The sequence below is a fragment of the Mycteria americana genome, chromosome 1 (genome assembly GCF_035582795.1).
Source record: "Mycteria americana isolate JAX WOST 10 ecotype Jacksonville Zoo and Gardens chromosome 1, USCA_MyAme_1.0, whole genome shotgun sequence".
Lineage (NCBI taxonomy): Eukaryota > Metazoa > Chordata > Aves > Ciconiiformes > Ciconiidae > Mycteria > Mycteria americana.
Window position 1 is genome coordinate 15517114 of NC_134365.1, and position 20427 is coordinate 15537540.

A 20427-nucleotide genomic window follows, 5' to 3' on the forward strand; every position below is an offset into this window, starting at 1 on the left:
GTAGTGGAGGATTCTGTTAGCAAGGCTTTTTATGTGCTGTAAAGATGTACAGCTGTTTTAATTAGTTGGTCTCTTTACTGAGAAAATACTTGTGTGTATTTTCCAGCTTTACTAATACCTGTACCAAAGAACAGGTACTGAAAATAAATTAACCTAAACGTCTGAGTGTGTATCAGTAACTACTTCCTTTACACATCTTGTCTGTCCGTTGCTGGCAGGGGAGGAGCTAGGCTTCAGGCAGAAAAAAAAATATTGTAAAGCTGTTCTAAAAAGACATTGCATTTTCACCAAATAAAAAGGTTGTATTGCTAAAATCACGTAAACGGAAAACGGTCACCACTGTTGCATGCCCTGGTAGCTGGAAGGCCCTTCGTGCCCGTGAAGTACCTCAGGAGAGGAGGGGGCTCGAGCAGCAGGAAGCGGGAAAGGCTCCTGAACCTGCGCTTTCCACAGGGAACAAAATCAGCTGCTCCTCGAGCGCAGATTTGCCCACCCTTCCTAAAAGCGCGACCGTCGACCCAACCGGCAGCCTGGGGCGGTGTGAGGGCCGGAAGACCGGGCGCCTACGGCGGTCACAGCCGGGCGCAGCGCTGAAGCCTCCGGCCGCACCGAGCCGCCGGCTGCAGCCTGGCGCATGCGCGCTACCGGCGGAGGGCAGCCGGGCTCCCCACCCGCCGGGCTCCCCACCCGCCGGGCTCCCCACCCGCCGGGCTCCCCACCCGCCGGGCTCCCCACCCGCCGGGCTCCCCACCCGCCGGGCTCCCCACCCGCCGGGCTCCCCACCCGCCGGGCTCCCCACCCGCCGGGCTCCCCACCCGCCGGGCTCCCCACCCGCCGGGCTCCCCACCCGCGCGAAGGCAAGGGGTGGCAGTGCGCATGCGCACCGTCGGCCCCGCCCGCAGGCGGTGCTGCGCGCACGTGACCCGCTGCCCGCAGGGCTGTGGGCTGCTGACGCGGCAGGGGCGGGGCTGCGGCGGGCGAGGGAGCCGAGGTCCTGTCAGCCGGGCCAGCCGGCGGCTTCCCGGGCCGCGGGTGCGTCCCCCGCCGCGGGGAGGGTGCTGAGGAGACCGGCGCGGGCCGGAGGGCCGCTGCGGGGACCCCTGACCTAGTAGCTGTTCCTCCGGCGGGCGGAGGTCCAGCGGGTAGCGGCCGGCCGGGGGGAGCCCTGGCCCGCCTCGGCGGGCCCGTGCGAGGTCCGCTGCCCGTCACCCGAGCTCCGCTGACTGCGCCCGCTCGCTGGGCTCCGTCCAGCCTGCGAGGGAAAGCGCCACCTCGGGGGCAGAGCCCGGAGCGGGGGAAGAAGGGCTCACCGAGGCGTTAACGGCTCGCGGGGAAAGGGGCTGCTTGGTCGCCTGGCCTGGGCCGTGGGCGGCAGGGGGCCTCGCCCAGAGCCTCCCCGGGGCCCACAGAGCCTTCTAACGCTCCTTGGCGTTCTGGCGAAGGTGGGTGCAGGGCTGCATGCCTGAGCAGGGAGACAGTTGGATGATGCTCCCCGGTGTCCTGTTCCTCCCTCCTCCTCTCTCCTGATCCTTTCCTCTCATAAGAAAACAGCACCAGTTGGTTAGTAGTCTTATGCGGTATTATTTATTTTCATTGCTGCAAACAGTATGGTGCTTTTTACTGCTCTGTTTTCTGTAATCGCTTCTTCCTTAGCAACACACCTGGTCTCCCAGTTTGTTCTTGCTGGTACTCTCTATTGCTTCTCCAACTTTGGCTCATCATTTGCACCATTTTCTCAGTCTTTCCTGTTGTCCGTTTAGTAGGGTTTTTCACTTAATTAAAGCTTGTAGTAGATAAAGTGCAAATGTACAAATTTCATTTTTAAATACTGTTTTGAAAGTGATAGTAAAAAGTTGAGAATTGAACTAGCTAAATACTCGTCATTATTGTCGTTTTTTGTTTCACTGTATATAATCATCCTCTCAATTTCAGGTCTGTTTTTCCCTGGATGCTGCCAAATGTGTGGGTCAGCAAGTGCCTCTTCTGCTGTACTGTGTGGGGTTTCTTACAAATATTTCAGTGATGCTTTTACTTTACCAATCATTGCGAGACCCGAGTGGATACTTTGCTAGTAATACGTCAGTCATCAATTGATATCTCTGGAACATCCTAAACTGTATGAAAAGGTAAAGCGGAACACTGTTATCTGCCTTTGTATTTTACAAAAATATTTTCTCAGTATTTTTCGTTAAGTTTTCCATATTACGTATGTAGAAACTACATATATATTGAACTGTTTTTAATAAAATTCATACTTTTGGGGAAGGAAAAGACATATTAACAGGCATATTTCTCTTCAGTAATTCATGTATGATAAATCACCAGTTGGCTGCGTAAGCAAGGTTTTATCATATCTCAGCTAAGACTTAATGCCAGCAAATTGTCTCACTTAAAGCAGTATGTTTATTGAATGTCTTAACTTAAGTTTCAATTTAAATTGAACTGTCCAGCTTTTCATGGAATTTTGTGTCCTCAATAGATCAATAGTTGTTTGTGCTTAGTGGTGACTAATTAAAAATTGTATAATCAGTATTGCAGAGAAAGAAAACATGGCAACTGTTGCTGTTAGAAAGAAAGAAGTCACTAGAGATCTAGATCATTGTGATATCCCATACTATGTTTCTGAATTTGTGGAAAGAGAAGTTGGAAATGACTATGATTCTCTGAGGAACCTAGACAACCTTATTGATAAGCTGTCTGAAAATAAGAAGCAGTTAGAAGAACAGGTAAGTATCTTTCCTTCCCCCCCCCCCCCCCCTTGTGAATATGCTGTATGACTGATTAAGTACATTTAACTAAATTAAATCAATGCATTAATATCTCAGATAGTACTACTCTACATAATGCAGTGTTTTTATGTCAGACTTAATACTTCTCTGTGAATGTAGGTACTTACAGTTTCATCAGAAGTCCCTAAAAGAATTCAGAATGCCTTAAAGAATGCAGAAGATTCTAAAAAGTCTCTGAGTCGGCTTCTAGAGGAAGAAACTCTTCTATCTGATGCAATCAATAGCCACTTACTGAAAGCTCAGCCATGGATGGAGGATCTCGATGTACTGATTAGTCAAGTAGAAGAGATTGAACGACACCTGTCCTATCTTAAATGGATTTCACGAATAGAAGAGTTAAGGTAAAGTTTGAGTACTACATATATGTTCTGAGACTGGTAACCCAGTTTGTCCCATTATTAAAATGTTTTAGATTTGAGAAAGTTTTATCTTCATTTTTCAATATACAAATGATTCTTTTCTGTTATCTTTAATGAATTTTTGGCTTTGACTTTTCTTCTATTTTATAGCGATAGCATTCAGCAATATCTGATGACCAACAATGTTCCAGAGGCAGCCAGTACTCTAGCATTCATGGCAGAACTGGATATTAAACTTCAGGAGTCATCTTGTTCTCATCTTCTTGCTTTCGTGAGATCCACTGTTAAATTCTGGCATAAAATTCTTAAGGACAAATTGTCGAGGTAAGAGATGTACTGTCACTCCCTCGTCTTTGCGTTGTACTGTAAGTTCTTGTTAAAGTGCTTGTTTTGCCTTGCAGCGACTTTGAAGAGGTACTAACCCAGCTCCGCTGGCCATTTGTGGGGCCACCGCAGTCACAAGCATTTGGCCTTACTGCACCAGCTAGTGCTCCTGATGTATACAACAATTTGGAGATGTTGTTTTGTCAGCTTCTGAAATTGCAAACCTCGTATCCTTTTAAATAGTTGTGGTGTATTTTAGTAAGAATAATAAATGTCAGAGATGCACGTTCTCAAGAAGAATTACTTAAAACTTTGTTCTTCCTAAAGACGGAAGACAATTTGAATTTATGTTACTTTACATTAACATTAGAATATATTTTTTTGGTTTAGAAAATGCCAGGTGCCAAAGTTGTCCTTTTTGGCAGTAGCAACATTGTAACTCCAAGTCATCAGATCTAGTGATCTCATGGTAGCTGACAGTTCAGGTTTCATGAGGATCAGGCCTTACATGCTTCAGCAAGATTACCCATGTTAATAAAAGAATGGTGATGTATATTTTATTTTACACAGTTAATGCTTTTCCTTTCATAGCCTTACTTGAAATCAGCCTTAATCACTTTAATATGTCCCGTCTCAGAAGGAAAAGGGGGAAAGCTAGAGATACATGTTTCAGAAGGAGACTTTGCAGAAAGGGGTGACTACAGGATTTTCATTGTGCAGCAATAGTAGTCTGCCTTTGAGGTTAATCGGAAGGCACTGCTGCTCATCCTGTTCCTTTTTTTGTGAATTAAATCACAGCTAAAGCTCAACCAAGCAATTTTTCCTGGAGTGGTTATGGCTGCCCTTTTTGTTTTTTTTTTTAATCATGGAGTGGGAAGAAAAAGGCCATTTTACACAACCCTTACACAGCCCTGAGCTGGTAACAGTTTTGGTCTGGCAGACTGGGTCACTTAAAAAAGTTACGTGACAATGGGAAATCCTGTATTGCACTTATTAATCTCGAGTCTTTTATCCTCCTTTAACAAGTATGAATAAGCCTGTCTCTTGGGCAGCCCCTGTGTTTGGTACTGATAATGGTGGTTTTCTGTGTTCTTTTTTTAACGGTATGAGTTTCCTAAATCAAACTGACTTAAGTGATTTGTATTGTCATTGAATAAATAATCCTTAGCGGCCTGAGTTGTATTAAATATTAAACTGAAATATTTTGAGCATCCTTCATATTTGAGGAGTTGTGTTGATTGCATAATACTGCCTTCAGCCAATGAGGTAGAACTAAGAAATGTTCATTTTTATAAACCCATTCTATTGAAATGATGATTTTGGGAGAATTCAACACTTACATTTGTCCTTGACTGTCAAACTTAGAGATGAACTGTTAACCAAACCTAAACAATTGCCAGAAAAGTACTCTTTACCCCCATCGCCACCCATTATCCTTCCGATACAGATCATGCTGAATCCTCTTCAGAAAAGATTCAAGTATCATTTCACTGGAAATAAACAAACCAATGTTTTAAACAAGGTATGGGAGAAAGCGGTTTGAAATTTTTTTTAAATTGTTTTTTTAAGCAACAGATAGATTGCTGTATTTAAATTGTATAGCTTTAACACTTTCCTTTCTGAAATTAAGATTCTTCAAAACTGAGCAGTTCTTGCGTCTACCTAAGTGTGGAGAGACATCAAGATAGCACTTGGAGACCTTTCAGAGGCACAAGCATTTTTTCTGGCCCAGGCGATATTTCTCCCTTGTCCAGACCCTTTAGAAAGCGTTACTACAACCTTGGACTGAATCCCATAATTTCAGAAGCTTTCTGATTAATTTCCTTTGTCTCCTTGCAAATGGTTTTGCACGGTTCCTTATTGCTTGAGCTCAAAGGCTCTACAAAGCTGTGACTTTGATTTTTGGCATTATCTTTTGCTACCATCATGTAACTGAAAATGTTGGATTCTGCTGTTAGTATGTAAAATGTGATTGGTCTAAAGGCACTGTTATATAACTAGTTTTCTGGGTTAAATTTTTTAATTGACATACAACAAGAGATGTCCACTTTACCAGTTGGAAACTGACTCACTTGTATGAATTATCTTCAAAGACTGAGGATTTTTATCTGAGAATTATCATTGGAACAAGTTTCAATGCATTAATGCTGCTGTAATGCATCTGCAGCAGAGTTTGAGAGCTGTTTTGTAACAGTTTAGTTGCACAACTGGGTGTGCTTATGTTGATAATTTTGGATAAATGTAAATATATTGGCAATCTTGGTAGTTGCTACTACAGTGCTTTTTAAGTTAATGTTATGTATATTAGCGGGAAAGAGGTATTTTAGACACGAATCAAATTATTTCATAAGTGAACAGGAAAATTATGTTCCAGAGATGAAATTTGTGAACAACTATTTTTCTAAAAAACTTGTGAAGAAAAGTTTACAGGTAATGTAGTGTCAGATCAGAAAGATATTCCAACAGAGCCTTGCTCAAATTTGGGTTGGGTTTTTTGTTTTGTTTATAATAACTTGGATAATGGAATAAAGAAAATACTCATGCAAAATACTTGAAAGACATCAACCTGGAAGGGATTACAAGTATTTCAGAAGACAGGCTCAGAGTGCACAATGATCTTGGAGAGTTGGGGAGGGTCAAAAAAAAAAAAAAAACAACAGATGAAATTCAGTAGACAAGTGAGAATTGATACAGAAATGAGAAACAGACACACAAAATGTGAAGAATGTGAGTGCAGTTCAGCCGAAGGTTCTTTGGCTATTGGGAGTGAATAGGACAGGAATTGCTTCCGCTGGCACTAACATTGAAAGAAGCGTTCATCAAAAACTACAGCCCATATTTTTAGTCTGAAAAAGCTTAAAGGCATTATAATGTGAAATGAGAAGGTGGTAGATTCCCCACTTCCAGTGTGGGTTGAGGTTGGTTACAATGACAGTAAGAACGGAGCTACTGGGAATAGTTTTCTCAGGAGTGCATCCTTTTTGCTGTACCAAGAAACAAAGACCACAGAGAAGAACAGGAGGAAGTATGTGAAGCAGAAAAGAGGACCTCATGAGTGAGAAAGCAGTAGAGAAGGGGGGACATAGAAAGTGGAGCTTGTCCTTGAGAAGAAACAGAATAATTTGTGCATTTAAGACAATTCAAACCCAGAAATACTTCTCTGGTACTGCTTTTATGAAAATCAAAGCTGAGTAAAACACAGTGAAAGACTTGTGTGATCTGAGATGAAGAGGAGGCAGGGGAAGAGACTACTGTTTTTAGAAGTTTGTCTTAAAATATTAGTAGCACTTGAATAAACGTTGTTTGGATGCATTTAATATTTTCTTTTCTTTTTTGAATAAGCCTGAGTGGTATTTAACACAAGTACTTATGTGGATTGGAAATCATGCAAAGTTCCTTGATGACAAAATCCAGCCAATACTGGACAAGGCAGGATCTTCAGTGAATGCTGGGGTAAGCATTTTCAGGGTTTTATATATATATATGAATATGTAAGTCAACTTCTGATAGATACTTGTGCAAGCCCACTTCCCCTGATTTCACTAAGTATGTGGTGAGACTTAACTCAGTCTAGTAGCAGTTTGTTATGTACATGTTTGCACATGTTAATACTTCCTGTCCCTGACATTTTATTCACTTTTTTCTTTCAAAAGCTTGAATTCTCTCGTGCTCTAGTAATGCTGATTTTGGAGAAGCTGGCTGCTGATATTCCATGTGTGTTGTATGATGATACACTCTTTTGTCACCTTGTGGATGAGGTACTTCTATTTGAGAGAGAGCTATACAGCGTTCATGGTTATCTCAGCAGCCTTCCCAGTTGCATGCATATTCTGTCAGAAGAATCCTGCTTCCAAAGGTGGCTAACAGTGGAAAAAAAATGTAAGACTTCCAATGGATTTTGTTGGCCTTTATATTGCACAATCAGAAAGTATGTGTATACTTACACAAACAGCCTTCTCAAATACAATAAGTCACTTGGACGGGGCTACTATACAAGACATACATATTTTTATACTCTGTGATTGTTTGACTAAAAATTGGTTAGATTCTAATAGTGCTTCTGTATTTTGTAGGACTCCTGCCCCTAAGCTGTATGGAATCCAGGAGGTTTATTTTTAGACAAATGTTATATTTATATGTGTGCAGACAAGGATGAACTTTAAATTGAAATAGGGGAAGGATATTAACTTTTAAGAAATGAGGAAATATATTGGAAGGGAGCAAGCCAACTATTAACAAAACAAAACAAAACCCCCAATCAACCCTGACGTAGTTGTTAACAACATTGCAAATGCAGATATACTGAAGCTGGTTTTGTATGAAGCCGATCATCAGTAGTTTTTATAACCTGAAAATGTAAAATGTAACTTACTAGAGATAAGGCTTTTATGTTTATGTATTTTAGAGAGGTTTTTGTTAGAATTTTTTTTAATTAAAAACTTAAAACAATTTACAAGTCTTGTGCATCTCAGTTGCTCTTCAGAAAATGGACTCTATGCTTTCATCAGAGGCTGCGTGGACATCGCAATATAAAGATATCACTGATGTAGATGAAATGAAAGTCCCAGACTGCGCCGAAACTTTTATGACTCTGTTGTTAGTTATAACAGGTAATTATTAATTTATGGGCATTGCTCTTGTTTGTAATGAATAGTAAAAAAACTTCAGCTAACACATTTCTTTACTAAATATCCATTGTCAGCAGTAGTCACTAAATAATGTTGCAAAGCTGTGATGTTTGCAATTTAATAAAAGCTTTCCTGTTTGTTTTGTATTTTGGACACTAACTCAAGCATGAATAAGCTTGAGCTAGTGACATGTTTACAAAATAATAATTAAAAAAAATACATTTGCTATTTAGCATATTAAAACTCGTTCGTACTTGAGAGAATATTATTTGTTACAATGCAGTAATAAAAAAATCCTACTATTCCGTTTGACTCTGTGACAATTTAGAAGTTATTAAGTAACGTCTGCTTTCTTTGAACGGAACATAAGAGCTAGTAAGTTTTCAGGAGACACTTAACTGCATATTCAATGGCTTTATCTTACTGTGTGTGGGTATGCTTTAGGGGCCACACTGGATGGTGTGGTATAATCACATATTGCTTAAAGTATTAGAATACAAAATGCTAGTGGAATCAGGAGGGGGAAGAATGTAACTCCTTTACATGTTTAGCTTTTGCATTGAGTAGTTTCCCTGAAATTGTTAACATGTCAGCTGTTTTAAATACTGTATGATGTTCTCACAGGCGTAAGGTTGTGTAGTGAGATGACTTTAATGTTTCTTTTTGAAAAGCTTTTATTCAGTGTTGGACAACCTAAAAACATTTTATTGATGTCTTTCCAGACAGGTATAAGAATCTTCCAACAGCTTCCAGGAAACTACAGTTCCTGGGCCTGCAGAAGGAGTTAGTTGATGATTTCAGGATACGATTAACTCAAGTAATGAAGGAAGAGACCAGAGCTTCCTTAGGCTTCCGATACTGTGCAATCCTTAATGCTGTTAACTATATAGCAACAGTGTTGGCAGACTGGGCTGACAATGTAGTAAGTAATTATTTAAAAAAAAAAAAAAAAGTAAAAAATGGACTTGGGATGTTTGTTTCATAACAAACATTTTATTTTCAGCACTGTTTATCTAAGTGTATTCAGAAGAATTAATTACTGAAAAAATAGAATGAGATGTAAATTCAGATTTAATAAAAGATGTATAAATAAGGACAGGTTATTGTTTGAGATCTAAGCTGTATTAATTACAAATTTTCTAGGGAAATGCAAAGAGAGCCTGGGGAATTGAATAATCTGAACAGACAAAAAAGTAGTCTCCTTTACATGCTTTGTATTGTAAAAAATTAGTGAGTTGATTTTGGAGATCTCCAAGCCACTATTACCAGCATTGATGTTGAAGTGTGTGCAGTAGCCTATGCATGATGCTTGAACTACTCCCATGGCGGGATATCTTGAATGGATTCAGCGTGGGTATCTGCATTGCAACACAGTTTAGGTGCTGCTCGGAAAAGCCACTCGCTGATAACTGGGAATTGGGAATTAATTATTTTGCTGTATAATAGCCTGGTGGCAGCATGGCTATTCTGTAGCATTGCAGCTTTTCTATGGTTATTGGTACAAAATGTTAAAAACCTGTTAACACGTGAAGTATGTAGAAATAGGTATTGTGCATGAGATGGGCACCCTCCAAATTCTTTTTGGCTTCACAGGAAACTGTGGCTCTAGCAGAGGATAATCTTGACTTGATAGAACAGCAGCCTTCATGTTGTTTAGCTGCATCTACTTAAGCAGCTGCATCTTGATCTGCTCGAAAGCAAAACCAACAAGTTGTTACCACTATGTTACATTAAACTCTGTCCATTTTCTTGCTGTTGTCAGCCCAGCAAATTTATGATTTAATGAACAATTATTTCTAAGACAAATTACAATTAAAGCTTCTAGTTTACTTTTTCAAACATTAAAAATGTTTGAATTTTTAATCAAAATCAGGGGTTTTTTTTAAGCATTCTGCTGTCAATCTTAAAATCTTTTTAGTATTTCTCCAGATCTGTTCCCATTACCTATCTGCTGTGTATCTGAAACTCATATCAGTTCCATCACTAGCATTAAACCACCATGGTGGGGTTTTTTTACTAAATCAGGACCACAGGGAAAGATAAGAAAGTGGTTTTTAAATCTTAAAATTTTAAGTTTATAAATGCGTCAGGAGCGTGTTTTCTAGAACCATGCCTATTAAAGTACCAATGAAAAGTTAAAGCGGTAAGATTATTTTTTGTAGTATTCATATCTGATTTTGTTTCTCTAGTTCTTCTTGCAGCTACAGCAGGCCGAACTGGAGGTTCGTGCAGAAAGTAATGCTGTAAGTAAACTACAGCTAGGGCAGCTGGCTTCAATGGAGAGCTCTGTCTTCGATGAAATGATTAACCTCCTGGAACGCCTGAAACATGACATGCTGACTCGTCAAGTAGATCATGTCTTCAGAGAGGTCAAAGATGCTGCAAAGCTGTACAAAAAAGAGAGGTGATGCTGTCTGTTTACTCTCCTCCCACATTACAATATTATTTCCTGCTAAAAATATTGAAGTAAATAAAGGCAGGAATAGCTAATAGGCAAAATTATTTTCCTGAATAGGAATGGCACAGGGTAGTAGGTTTTGGAAAATTCTCTTAACACTTACTTCAAGACTATTTTAATGCTATGCTTTCTAAAGTATTTCCACAATTAGTGGATGTGTTATCTTAAAAACCCTAAGAAGAATTCTGGATGATTCTAGTTTGGACAAGAATTATTTTCTTCATAGTAGTATTAAAGAGTTAATACGAAATTGTTTGTAATGACTGTTTGGTCTTCGCAGACTCACAGGGCTTCTTGAATGTTTGCTCCCGAGTAGAATTTCTGAAGTACTTCATAAAAGAAATACAACAACTCAATGATTTTCTAGATTAGATGGGGTGTCTTTGAATGCCATGTTCAGAGATTTATAACTAAACTGTGAGTTTAATATTAAATGAAATTTAAACATAGCATTAGACTGTGATTGCTTTTAGATTTGAAATGGGAAAGGATAACTCTCTCTGAACCATTGTAAATGAGTAAGATTTTTTTTTTTTTTTAAAAGGATAATTTTAACTTCAGTTGTTGTGATATGAATAATTTCATTATAATGACTTCAGTGGGATAATTTCTGGGATAATTTCTTTCAGGTGGTTATCTTTACCATCTCAAGCAGAACAAGCAGTAATGTCTTTATCGAGCACAGCTTGCCCAATGTTGTTGACCCTACGAGACCGCTTGCTACAATTAGAACAGCAGCTCTGTCACTCACTGTTCAAAATTTTCTGGCAAATGCTTGCAGAGAAGGTGGATATATACATATATCAGGAAGTAGGTATCAGCAAAATGCGACCTATGCAATACAGTGTAGGTGTAAGTGGTTGGCCTAAACAGTGGATACATCTCTTTGTGTTTGTAGGTAATTATGGCGAATCATTTCAATGAAGGAGGAGCAGCACAACTCCAGTTTGACATGAGTAGAAATCTGTTCCCTTTATTTTCACACTACTGCAAGAGGCCAGAAAACTACTTCAAGCAGTAAGTATTGCTGCTTGATGTATTGGTATTTCAAGTGAATGTCCAGATGAATACATGTGTTTGACGTATCACCAAGATTTTTTCATGGTTAGTTTTGATCCTCACTTAAAATCTGTGGATCACTTATGCTTCCACTGTTTACAGCTAGGAAAGTTTTGATTCTGCAGCATGTATTCAGACAGCAACAGACTGTGGCATGTGTTCTGGAGTATTCTGTGCAGTCAGGATGTCTTGACAAATTAACTTATGGAAGGAATGTAAGTAGCACAGACTTCCAAAACTGGGGCCAAAGAAACTACTCAAAGATATAGTTACAACACAATAAACTTTCTTTATTGTTAGAAGAAAGACTGCTTTAAACTCTGTTCCCACTCAGAATTGCCTTGCATAGCAGTCTAGTTGCTTTCATTGATAAGAAGCTACCTTCTTTGTGGTTAGTCTTTTTTAAATAGCCCGCAGTCTTCTAAAGAGTCCAGCGCTAAACTCCTAGGCTAATCGGGGCAGAAATCTTAGTATTTTTAAATGAATATGGAGCATGGCATTCAGTCTTGAACACTTGAAGACAAAGATGATATATTGGCATTTTGTAATTGGAATATTCACATAGCATCTTCAGGTTTAAGGTTTGGTTTTTTTGAGCACATCACCTTCATAAAGGTAATTGATATGTACATATTATTATTCCCAGCATAAGAGGACACAGATGCACAAAGGAACTGTAAAAAGTAATGCATAATGGGTACATGGCTATCTATCATATTTAGATGAAAAACAATGTGACAAAGACAGGGTATCTGTTTGCTCCCTAATGATATTAATTAGGGAAAATGTTTGGATTCTAGCAACTGTTTGTTAAACTGTGCTCTTGAATTATGCTGACTAGAAGTTTCTAATTATCTTAGGGCAAAATGTAATTAGGGAAAGCTAGACAGATTAAGTGGTAAATTCTATTCTGTATTTTTAATACTGGTGGAAAAACTTTAAGCAAAAGCCATGCCAAGCACTGGAAGGCAAAATATTGATGCTTGCGAAAATACACATACATAACGGGAAAGACTTAGACAGTAAGAACGAGTATACTGTTTGCCTTGATCTAAGCAGTACTTTTCCATTCAATACTTGTGATCCTTTTCAGAAGTCCATGGAGGATTTTTTGTTAATCACTGCGTGCACAAAATTAAGTGTATCTCCTGGGTGCTTCTCATATTAATCCATACAACTTTTTCCTCTAGCATAAAAGAAGCCTGCATTATCCTGAACCTGAGTATTGGCTCTGCCTTGCTTCTGAAGGATGTACTACAGTCAGCTTCAGAAAATGAAACAACATTAAAGCCAAACCAGCCGCCTGCAACAGCAGCACTAAATGAACTTGGAGTTTATAAATTAGCTCAACAGGATGTCGAGATTCTTCTCAATTTGAGAGCTAGTTGGCCAAATACAGGAAAATAAAGACTTCTTAAGAAATCTAGACTGTTATTAACCATTTCCGATTTCAAACAAAAGCAAAGCAAGTACGTTGTAATATACTTGGGTTATTTTTTTCAATGCTGAACGACTGGTTTAATCTAATATTTCGCCTTATTGTATACAGTTTTACAAAAAATTTCAAAATGCTACTGACTTGGTTTCAGACTGCGCAGATCTTATTTTCCATAGCCACCTTGCCATTGCATTTAGAAGCTAAAACTGTCTTCACCTCTAATGAATATGTCTGCCTTGGCAGTGTTGTGTGCTGTAACATCATTCTGAGGAATACAGAGTATTTACAGTGTAAATACACCTGTGTACAATATGGACAACTGTTCCTTATGCACTGGTCCACCTTCACCTAAACACAGACGTTCTACATCTCTAAATCCCAGGTAATGGATGTTCCGTATTAAAATGTGTATGTACAGAACACAGAAGGAAGGAATGAAGGAATATATCACTTTTTCTTTATTCATACTGATTAAAATTTTCTTTCCTGTACCAGTCTCTCCTATTTTTTTTTTAAAGTTTCTCCTTAAAAATTGCATAAATACTGTGTTGCAAGTTTGAAAATAGCATTTTACTTGGAAGTGCTACCTTTCTTTAACTGTGGACATTTGTCACAACTTGCTGAAGTTGGTCTTTCCTTTAAAAAGCAAACAAACAACACAGCACAAGCCCAAAAAAACAACTTAAGAAACAGCTCAACTCTTAATTTTATTCAATGGTAATGAGCCAACAAGTAACAACCCCTTACTGTAAGCTACAAAATGAAGGAGGAAACTCCAAAACACTATTTTGAAAAAATAGTGAAAAATAGTGAGAAAAGAGATCTCTGTTTTTTTTAACCACCTAATTGTATTAAGAAAAGCAATTCTCAAAAGATACCCCTCCAGTGCCTGGTAAACATGAATGAGTTCTTGTCATTTGTCCTTTTCAGCTCATTGTTTAAACGGGGTGGGGGAGAAATGAGAAGGGAGTACTGCTTAAAATCAGCTATCCACAGCTGACAAACAAGAAGAATCGAGCAAGGTGCCTATTTTTAATATATATAGCAGACTATTGCTCAAACTAATATACAGCCCAGCTCTCCAGCATCTTTTTCTTCCTAAGATAGGAAAAAAAAAAGAATTCTAGTTAGATAACAATGAGGATAATTAGTTCCAGTTACCTTCCAGTTACCTTCCAGTTACCTGCAGCAGTTACCAAAAAATTGCCCTTAGAACCATACCTCGACCATGAGAAATTATTACAGCTCGGGACTTGTTGCACCTACAGCTGTGTTACTAACTCTGGCAAAGACGACAACGCTGCTTTCCTATATCATGTTTCCAGGTGGTATTTGAACCCCTGGGCTATCTGATGACCACCTGTCTGACCTGAGGGGTGGGTAATCTGAGAGGTCTGCTTTGAGAGGACCCAAGAACTGAGATGGTGGAGGAAAATGCCGAGTTTGGTCCAGGTTACAGCAAGCCAAGCAAGGTCAGGCAGTAACTGACCTTGGCTTGTAAAAAGGCAGTAACTTTTTAAATCTTGCAATGCAAAGTAAAGGGGTTAAGCTTAAACCAGCAAGTCCTTTAATTATGTGGTTTTGTAAATAAGAAATAAATCTCAGTAAAATATCTCCTGTGCATATCCCCCCCCCAAAAAAACCCCTTTCACTTAAACTTACACTTCTTCCTTGAATACGTCCAGTGTGATAGTCACATCATCTCCAAACTGCAGATCTTCAGTGCTCAGTCCCAAAGTTTTAAGCGCTAAAGTTAAGGAAAGAGCATTTCCTATACAAGTCTTGGAAAGATTACTTTAACATCTTAAAGTGGCCTAGATATAACAGAAGGTAAACATATGTAACTTAAAAACACACAACTTTTTTGACTTTCCAAGTTCCAGGTTGTATATTGGCAGATGTGTGGATACTTTTAAAGTATACATATGGGTAGCTTTGAAACTGTTTTAATAATTCTGTGCAAACAAATACAAACACTTCTGCATGACCTGCTGTTTGGGTGCGACGCACCTTCTCTGTACTGCGCCAGCGTTATGTGGCCTTGGCCCACAACATCCAGCAACTCGAACATGGCGGCCAGGTTGGCCTCGTCCATGAGGTAAGGGTACTCCCCCTCGGCTTGCCTTCCAGCCTTCACCCTCTCCAGCGCCTGGATCAGGAACTCGCGTGGTCTTTCTGCAACGAAGTAAAATTGCCCACAGGGCAGGACAATCAACCAGCTAGTGACCGAAGGCCACGCAATCCCTTCTCCCCCCCCGCCCCATCCGGCGGGGGGCCCCTATAGCTTCCCAGGCCGAGACGGGGCGCCCGGCCCGGGCCTGCCCTGACCCCGGGGCGCGGTGCCATACCGGGGCGGTGGTAGAGCAGCAGCGCGCCGAGGCGGTGGAGCAGCTCGGGGATCCGGTGCCGCTGCAGGTAGTCGCGGCCTTGCTGCTCGCCCGCCGCCATCCCGCGTTGCTGGGAGACCGCGCGCACCGCCCCGCCGCCGCGCGCGCCGGCCGTTAGCCGTCCCGCCCCGCCGAGAGGCTGCGTGAGGTGAGCCCGGGCGGGATGGCCCCCTGGGAGCCGGGGGAGAGCGGAGGGGAGCAGGAGGGGCGACAGTAGGAGCTGTTCGTACGCGGAGGGGGAGAAGCGTCCTCAAGGAAGGCAACGCAACAAGAAGACGGACGTGGGGGCTCGGCGGGAGGGGAAGCGGCTGCTCGCCAGAGCTGGCGGGGTGCTGCTTCGGTCAGCGCAGGGCGTCCGGCGGAGTACATCGGACTACTGAGGCGTTACTGGCTGCGCAGCCCCTGCTTCAACGGGTAGAAAGTGGGAAGCAGAAATTAATTTGCCTAGATGTCACCACGTTAGGACTAGAACAGAAAATCATCGCTTCCAGCCAAGTTACTAGTTCGCACCGCAGTTGCATTAATTCATGGGAAAAGCAACTTACACGCTATTGTTTTTAACATTTATGCAAGTCGTCTCCATTTCAGCCACATTTTCTTCCATATGCGGTAATGCAGTCTACACCTTTTGCTTTTTCCCGTACACCGTGCACTACCTGGACTCCCTTGCTAAAGGTGGTCTTGGTTCATCCTAGTAAATGCGAGAGGATAGCAAAATGTTCAGATGCCACCTAGTGGAAGGGGGGAATGCGTACTTAATACTGGTAAGATAAGCAAAAGCAATGATTAGCAACTAAGAGTAAGAAAGGTTACATTTTTAAATCATTATTGAGGTTTGCAGCATAGCCTGTGCAAACAGAGGAGAGACATCCAAGAACCTTGTTATTGTACTACCCAATGTAAGTAGGAGAGAGATAACCAAGTAAAGTGCCCCACTAAAAAAAAAAAATTCAAACAAATCTACAAAGACATAACCATCTGCCATCAAATAAAAATGCACAATGATAAATTAGCATATAGTAAAGAAAAAATGGTATTCCTGTGAAAAGTCTAGCACTAGCTATATGTAACTATTTGCCAAAACAAAAATATCACAAGACATTAATAGAATTCACCTTTTTTTTTCTTAGAGAAAGAGTGGAAGAACAGCAGCATCCAAAACTGCAGAGATTGTACAGCCATGCTCTGTCTGTATCTAGTATTTTAAACTGATTATGCTACCCACTTCAAGTCTTAATTAGGGCTAGAGAAATTGTAGGCTCATAACAGTTACCTCCCTTGACAGCTACCTGGCAGTGATGGAAACCTCCTTTTCATAAGGAATACGATTCATAGTTACTGAACCCATTCCTGCATTTGACTTTTCTACATCTTTCAATAGAGGACTTTGCAAAGCACTAGCAAAGTTTTTTCCTAAAGCAGAGTGATGGGAGAAAGTGTAGCTTGAAGTGCGGAGAAGTACAAACAAGAGACTGAGCTGGCCAGCAGAGGAGAAATATAAAGACATGGAAAATTTTTCGTGAAAATGAGAACCTAAGGATAGGAGGATTGACTGGAAAGGAAGGAGCAAATGAAAGACTAGAGAGAAAGGTAGGTATGTCAGTGTTTGGGGCAGGGAAAACGGCATTTGGCAAAGGAAGTTTCTCCTTTAGTGGTCAACAAAGATAACTGGTATAAACACTTATGCTGAGGGCTGAAATTTTAAGAATAAACACAGGAATTACAGGTTGAAGTGTGTTTCTCTGAGGACTGGTTCAAAAAAAAATCACTAAGCAGAGCAAACCCCAACGTGATTTACAACTAGGAATAATTTTTTTAAAAAATTTCATTTCACTGTAAAGAAAGCACAATTTATTTCCTTGAAAAACAAATTCTGATAATGCATCATGTAGGGAATTTATTATCTTCAGTTCATACAATGATATATCAGCTATATATATGAGACCTAAATGTATGATAGTTCAGGACAATTTGTGAGAAGCTCACATGAACTATGAGAAATATGTATGAGAAATTGAGCTTCTGGTGACTAAGAAAAACAGGATTTGACAAACATCTGAAAGGTTTCTGGTTCCGTTACAGAGATGCTGCTAATGGAGTTTTAATCAAGAACTCAAGGATCAACTCTATTCTCATGTGTTTAAAGTGTCCTGGTTACTTAAAATTGAATTTTGTTGAAAAACTTAATACCTGTTGTGACAGAAGCTGAGCCTTTTGCAGAATATTGTTAATAACTTAAGCCTTTTATCTAATTACATAGGACTAAATAGACTACCAGGAGTCTTACGGGTTGTAACGAAGAGGAACAGGGACTGCAGGTCAGATACGAAGCTGGTTGCAGAACAAGCGTTTGTCTTGCTGAGGAAAACGGGCAGATGGGCATGTTCTTCCAAATGGGAGTGTTAGAAGACTGAAGTCTAGGGCTGTGGGAAGAGATAGGAGCAGTAATGGCTGGGAAGGATGCCTAGGTCTGCCATACGCTTACTGTGAACACGCTGAGTAGCAGCTCCTTCAATGCTTTACCCGCCTCTGCTCTTCCTCAACATGAACATTAGAAAGCACTCTGTGTTAGGGAGCATCGGGTGGAGCTGTAGTGATTGGGTCCTGCCATTTCTATAGCTGCTTTGGAAGAGCTCCACTGCACCCTTCCATTGCATATCCTCTAGGACTTCCAAGATACAGGCAAGTTCCTTGCCAGGGGATTTTATGCTATACATTTATAAGGTAAAGTGCTTAACAGCAGAAATATTAAGCTTCTGGGTTAATTATCTCAACATCCAGAACGCCTTTTTTTTTGTTTGTTTGCTTTGGTTTGTTTTTATTTTTACTGCATAGAACGGCAGAATAATTTAGATTGGAATGGACCTCTGGAGATCATGTGGTCACCCCCCCCAAACTGGGCTAATTTAAAAGTTGAGATTAGGTTGTTCACAGCCTCATCCAGTCAAGTTTTTACTGTCTCCAAGATGGAGATTGCACATCATCGCTTGGTCCCTGTTCCAGTGCTCAACTACATTGCAAAGAATTTTTGCCTTGTGTCTAATCAGAATTCCCCTTGCTCTACCTTATGTCTGTTGCTTCTTGCCATTTTGTTGTGCACCACCAGGAAGAGTCTGGCTCCATCTTTTCTACAGTCACCCATCTTGTAGGTGAAGACAGCATTCAGACACCTCCCTCCCCTTAATCTTCTTGTCTTAAAACTGAACAAAATATTTTTTTAGCATATTCTTATACATCATATAAGATCTTATATGATCTTATAAGATCTTATACATCATATACATCATATGCTTCAGCTACTAATCATCTTGGTAGCGCTCCACTGGACTCACTTCTGTATTCATGCTGTGTCTTGTACAGTGGAGGCCCAAACTGGACACGGTTCTGCAGATGCAGTCTCACAAGTGCCAAAACAGAGAGGGACAATCAGTTCCCTCTGACTGCTGCCTACATTCTTATTGCTGTGGCTCAGGCTATGGTTAGCTTTCAGCACCCCAGGGGCCCATTACTGACTCACGTCCAGCTTGTCTACCAGCCCCTTTTCCTCCAAAGTTGCTTTCTTGCCAGTCAGCACCCAGCTTGTTCAATGACGTGGGGTTATGCCTCCCTCCCAGGTGTAGGACTCTGCATTTGTCTTCGTTGAACCTAATGAGGTTCCTGTCAGCCCAGTTTTCTAGCTTGTTGAGGTCCCTCTGAAGAACAGCCCTGCCCCTACTGTATCAATCATCTCCCTACCCCCAATCCATGAATTTGCAACCCATCCCAACATCCAGGATGGTAATGAATCCCTTCAGTATTAACCCCTGAGGCATGTTACTAGTAACAACCAACCAACCGGACTTCAAACGGCTGACCTCAGCCTTCTGAGCCCTGCTGTTGAGACAACTTTCCACCCACCTCACAGTCCGCTCCTTGAATCCATATCTCTCCGATTTATTGTAAGGATACAAAAGCAGATGGTGTCAAAAGCCTTGCTAAGGTCAAAATAAACAACACTTGCTGCTCTCCGGTCAGTACCTGAAGGCAGCCATTTCATCACAGAAGGCAAGCAGGTTGGTCAGGCATGGTTTCCCCTTGGTAAATCCATGTTGTCTGGACACGGCTTCCAGGAGCATTTGTTCCATAATCTGCCTGGGATTGAGGTTGGGCTGAGCAGCCTGTAGTTCCCTGGGTCTTTCTTGAAAATGGGCATTACATTTGCCCTTTTCCAGTCCTTAGAAACCCTGTACCCTGTTCACCATGAGCTTTCAAGGATGATAGCAGCCTTGTAATGATATCAGCCTGCATCCTTGAATCCTGCCCAGCTTTCCCCATAGACTGGTATAGGTCCAGGGTAAGTAGTCCATAACTCAGGCTTCCTCTTATGTGGGCAGTACCTCACTCCCCAGACGCTGCCCAAAGATCTGAGCATGGACCTCTCCAGTTAAAACCTGAAGCAAAGGCAGCACCGAGTGTACCTCAGTTGTTTCCATGTCCTTTGTCATTAGGTTACCCATCCCACATGGTGGGACCCACATTTTCCTTAGCCTTCCTTCCACGTTAATATACAGAAAGGGCCCTTCACATCCCTCACTAATTCCAACTCCAGCTGAGCTTTGGCTTTCCTAGTTCTGCTTCAGCATGCCTAGGCAGCATTTCTGTATTCCTCCCGGGTAGCCCACCCCTGCTTCCACAGTCTGTATACTCACTTTTTGGATTTGTTTTCAGCCAGGAGTTCCCCATTCAGCCACCCTAGCCTTCTCCCATGTCTGCTCAACTTCCTGCATGTCAGAATGGACTGTTCTTGTGCTTCAGCTAGCTCCCCTGGGCCCTGCAGGGCAGTCTTCTGTGGGATTCTGCCAACCAAACGTCTGCAGGAGACAAAGTCTGCTCTCCTGAATTCCAGGGTTGCAGTTCAACTATTTATCTTCCTCACTTCCCTCAAAATCTTAAGCTTTGCTATCTCTTAGTCACTGCTGCCAAGGCTGCCACCAATGTCAATGTTC

General features: G+C 41.2%; 2 protein-coding genes across 3 annotated transcripts; one reads left to right on the top strand and one right to left on the bottom strand.

Moving 5' to 3' along the window:
* The first annotated feature begins 988 nt into the window (after positions 1–988).
* RINT1 (RAD50 interactor 1) lies at positions 989–13546 on the top strand. 2 transcript variants are annotated; one of them, XM_075491726.1, is made up of 15 exons: positions 989–1442; positions 1933–2126; positions 2531–2726; positions 2889–3130; positions 3299–3472; positions 3550–3699; positions 4838–4994; positions 6815–6925; positions 7126–7351; positions 7945–8082; positions 8823–9022; positions 10290–10504; positions 11188–11368; positions 11457–11575; positions 12808–13546. In XM_075491726.1, exons 2-15 carry the CDS (start codon positions 2119–2121, stop codon positions 13022–13024), a joined length of 2334 nt encoding a protein of 777 aa, XP_075347841.1. In that variant the 5' UTR covers positions 989–1442; positions 1933–2118; the 3' UTR covers positions 13025–13546. The 2 variants fall into 2 exon arrangements, with proteins under 2 accessions (XP_075347841.1, XP_075347848.1); XM_075491733.1 differs by lacking the exon at positions 989–1442 and adding an exon at positions 1461–1560.
* Positions 13547–13743: 197 nt separating this feature from the next.
* On the bottom strand, positions 13744–15559 carry EFCAB10 (EF-hand calcium binding domain 10). Its single transcript, XM_075491743.1, has 4 exons — positions 15404–15559; positions 15066–15230; positions 14718–14802; positions 13744–14153 (listed from the first exon to the last, which is right to left on the bottom strand). Exons 1-4 carry the CDS (start codon positions 15501–15503, stop codon positions 14117–14119), a joined length of 387 nt encoding a protein of 128 aa, XP_075347858.1. The 5' UTR covers positions 15504–15559; the 3' UTR covers positions 13744–14116.
* Positions 15560–20427: the final 4868 nt, after the last annotated feature.

Excerpts from the sequence above, each read along its gene's own strand:
- RINT1 (XM_075491726.1), top strand. Across the intron at positions 6,926-7,125 it reads GATCTTCAGTGAATGCTGGG|CTTGAATTCTCTCGTGCTCT; the intron begins GTAAGCATTTTC and ends TTCTTTCAAAAG. Across the intron at positions 10,505-11,187 it reads AAGCTGTACAAAAAAGAGAG|GTGGTTATCTTTACCATCTC; the intron begins GTGATGCTGTCT and ends AATTTCTTTCAG.
- EFCAB10 (XM_075491743.1), bottom strand. The coding sequence starts at position 15,503 with ATGGCGGCGGGCGAGCAGCAAGGCCGCGACTACCTGCAGCGGCACCGG. Across the intron at positions 15,231-15,403 it reads GCTGCTCTACCACCGCCCCG|AAAGACCACGCGAGTTCCTG; the intron begins GTATGGCACCGC and ends ACTTCGTTGCAG. Across the intron at positions 14,803-15,065 it reads GCTGGCGCAGTACAGAGAAG|CGCTTAAAACTTTGGGACTG; the intron begins GTGCGTCGCACC and ends CCTTAACTTTAG.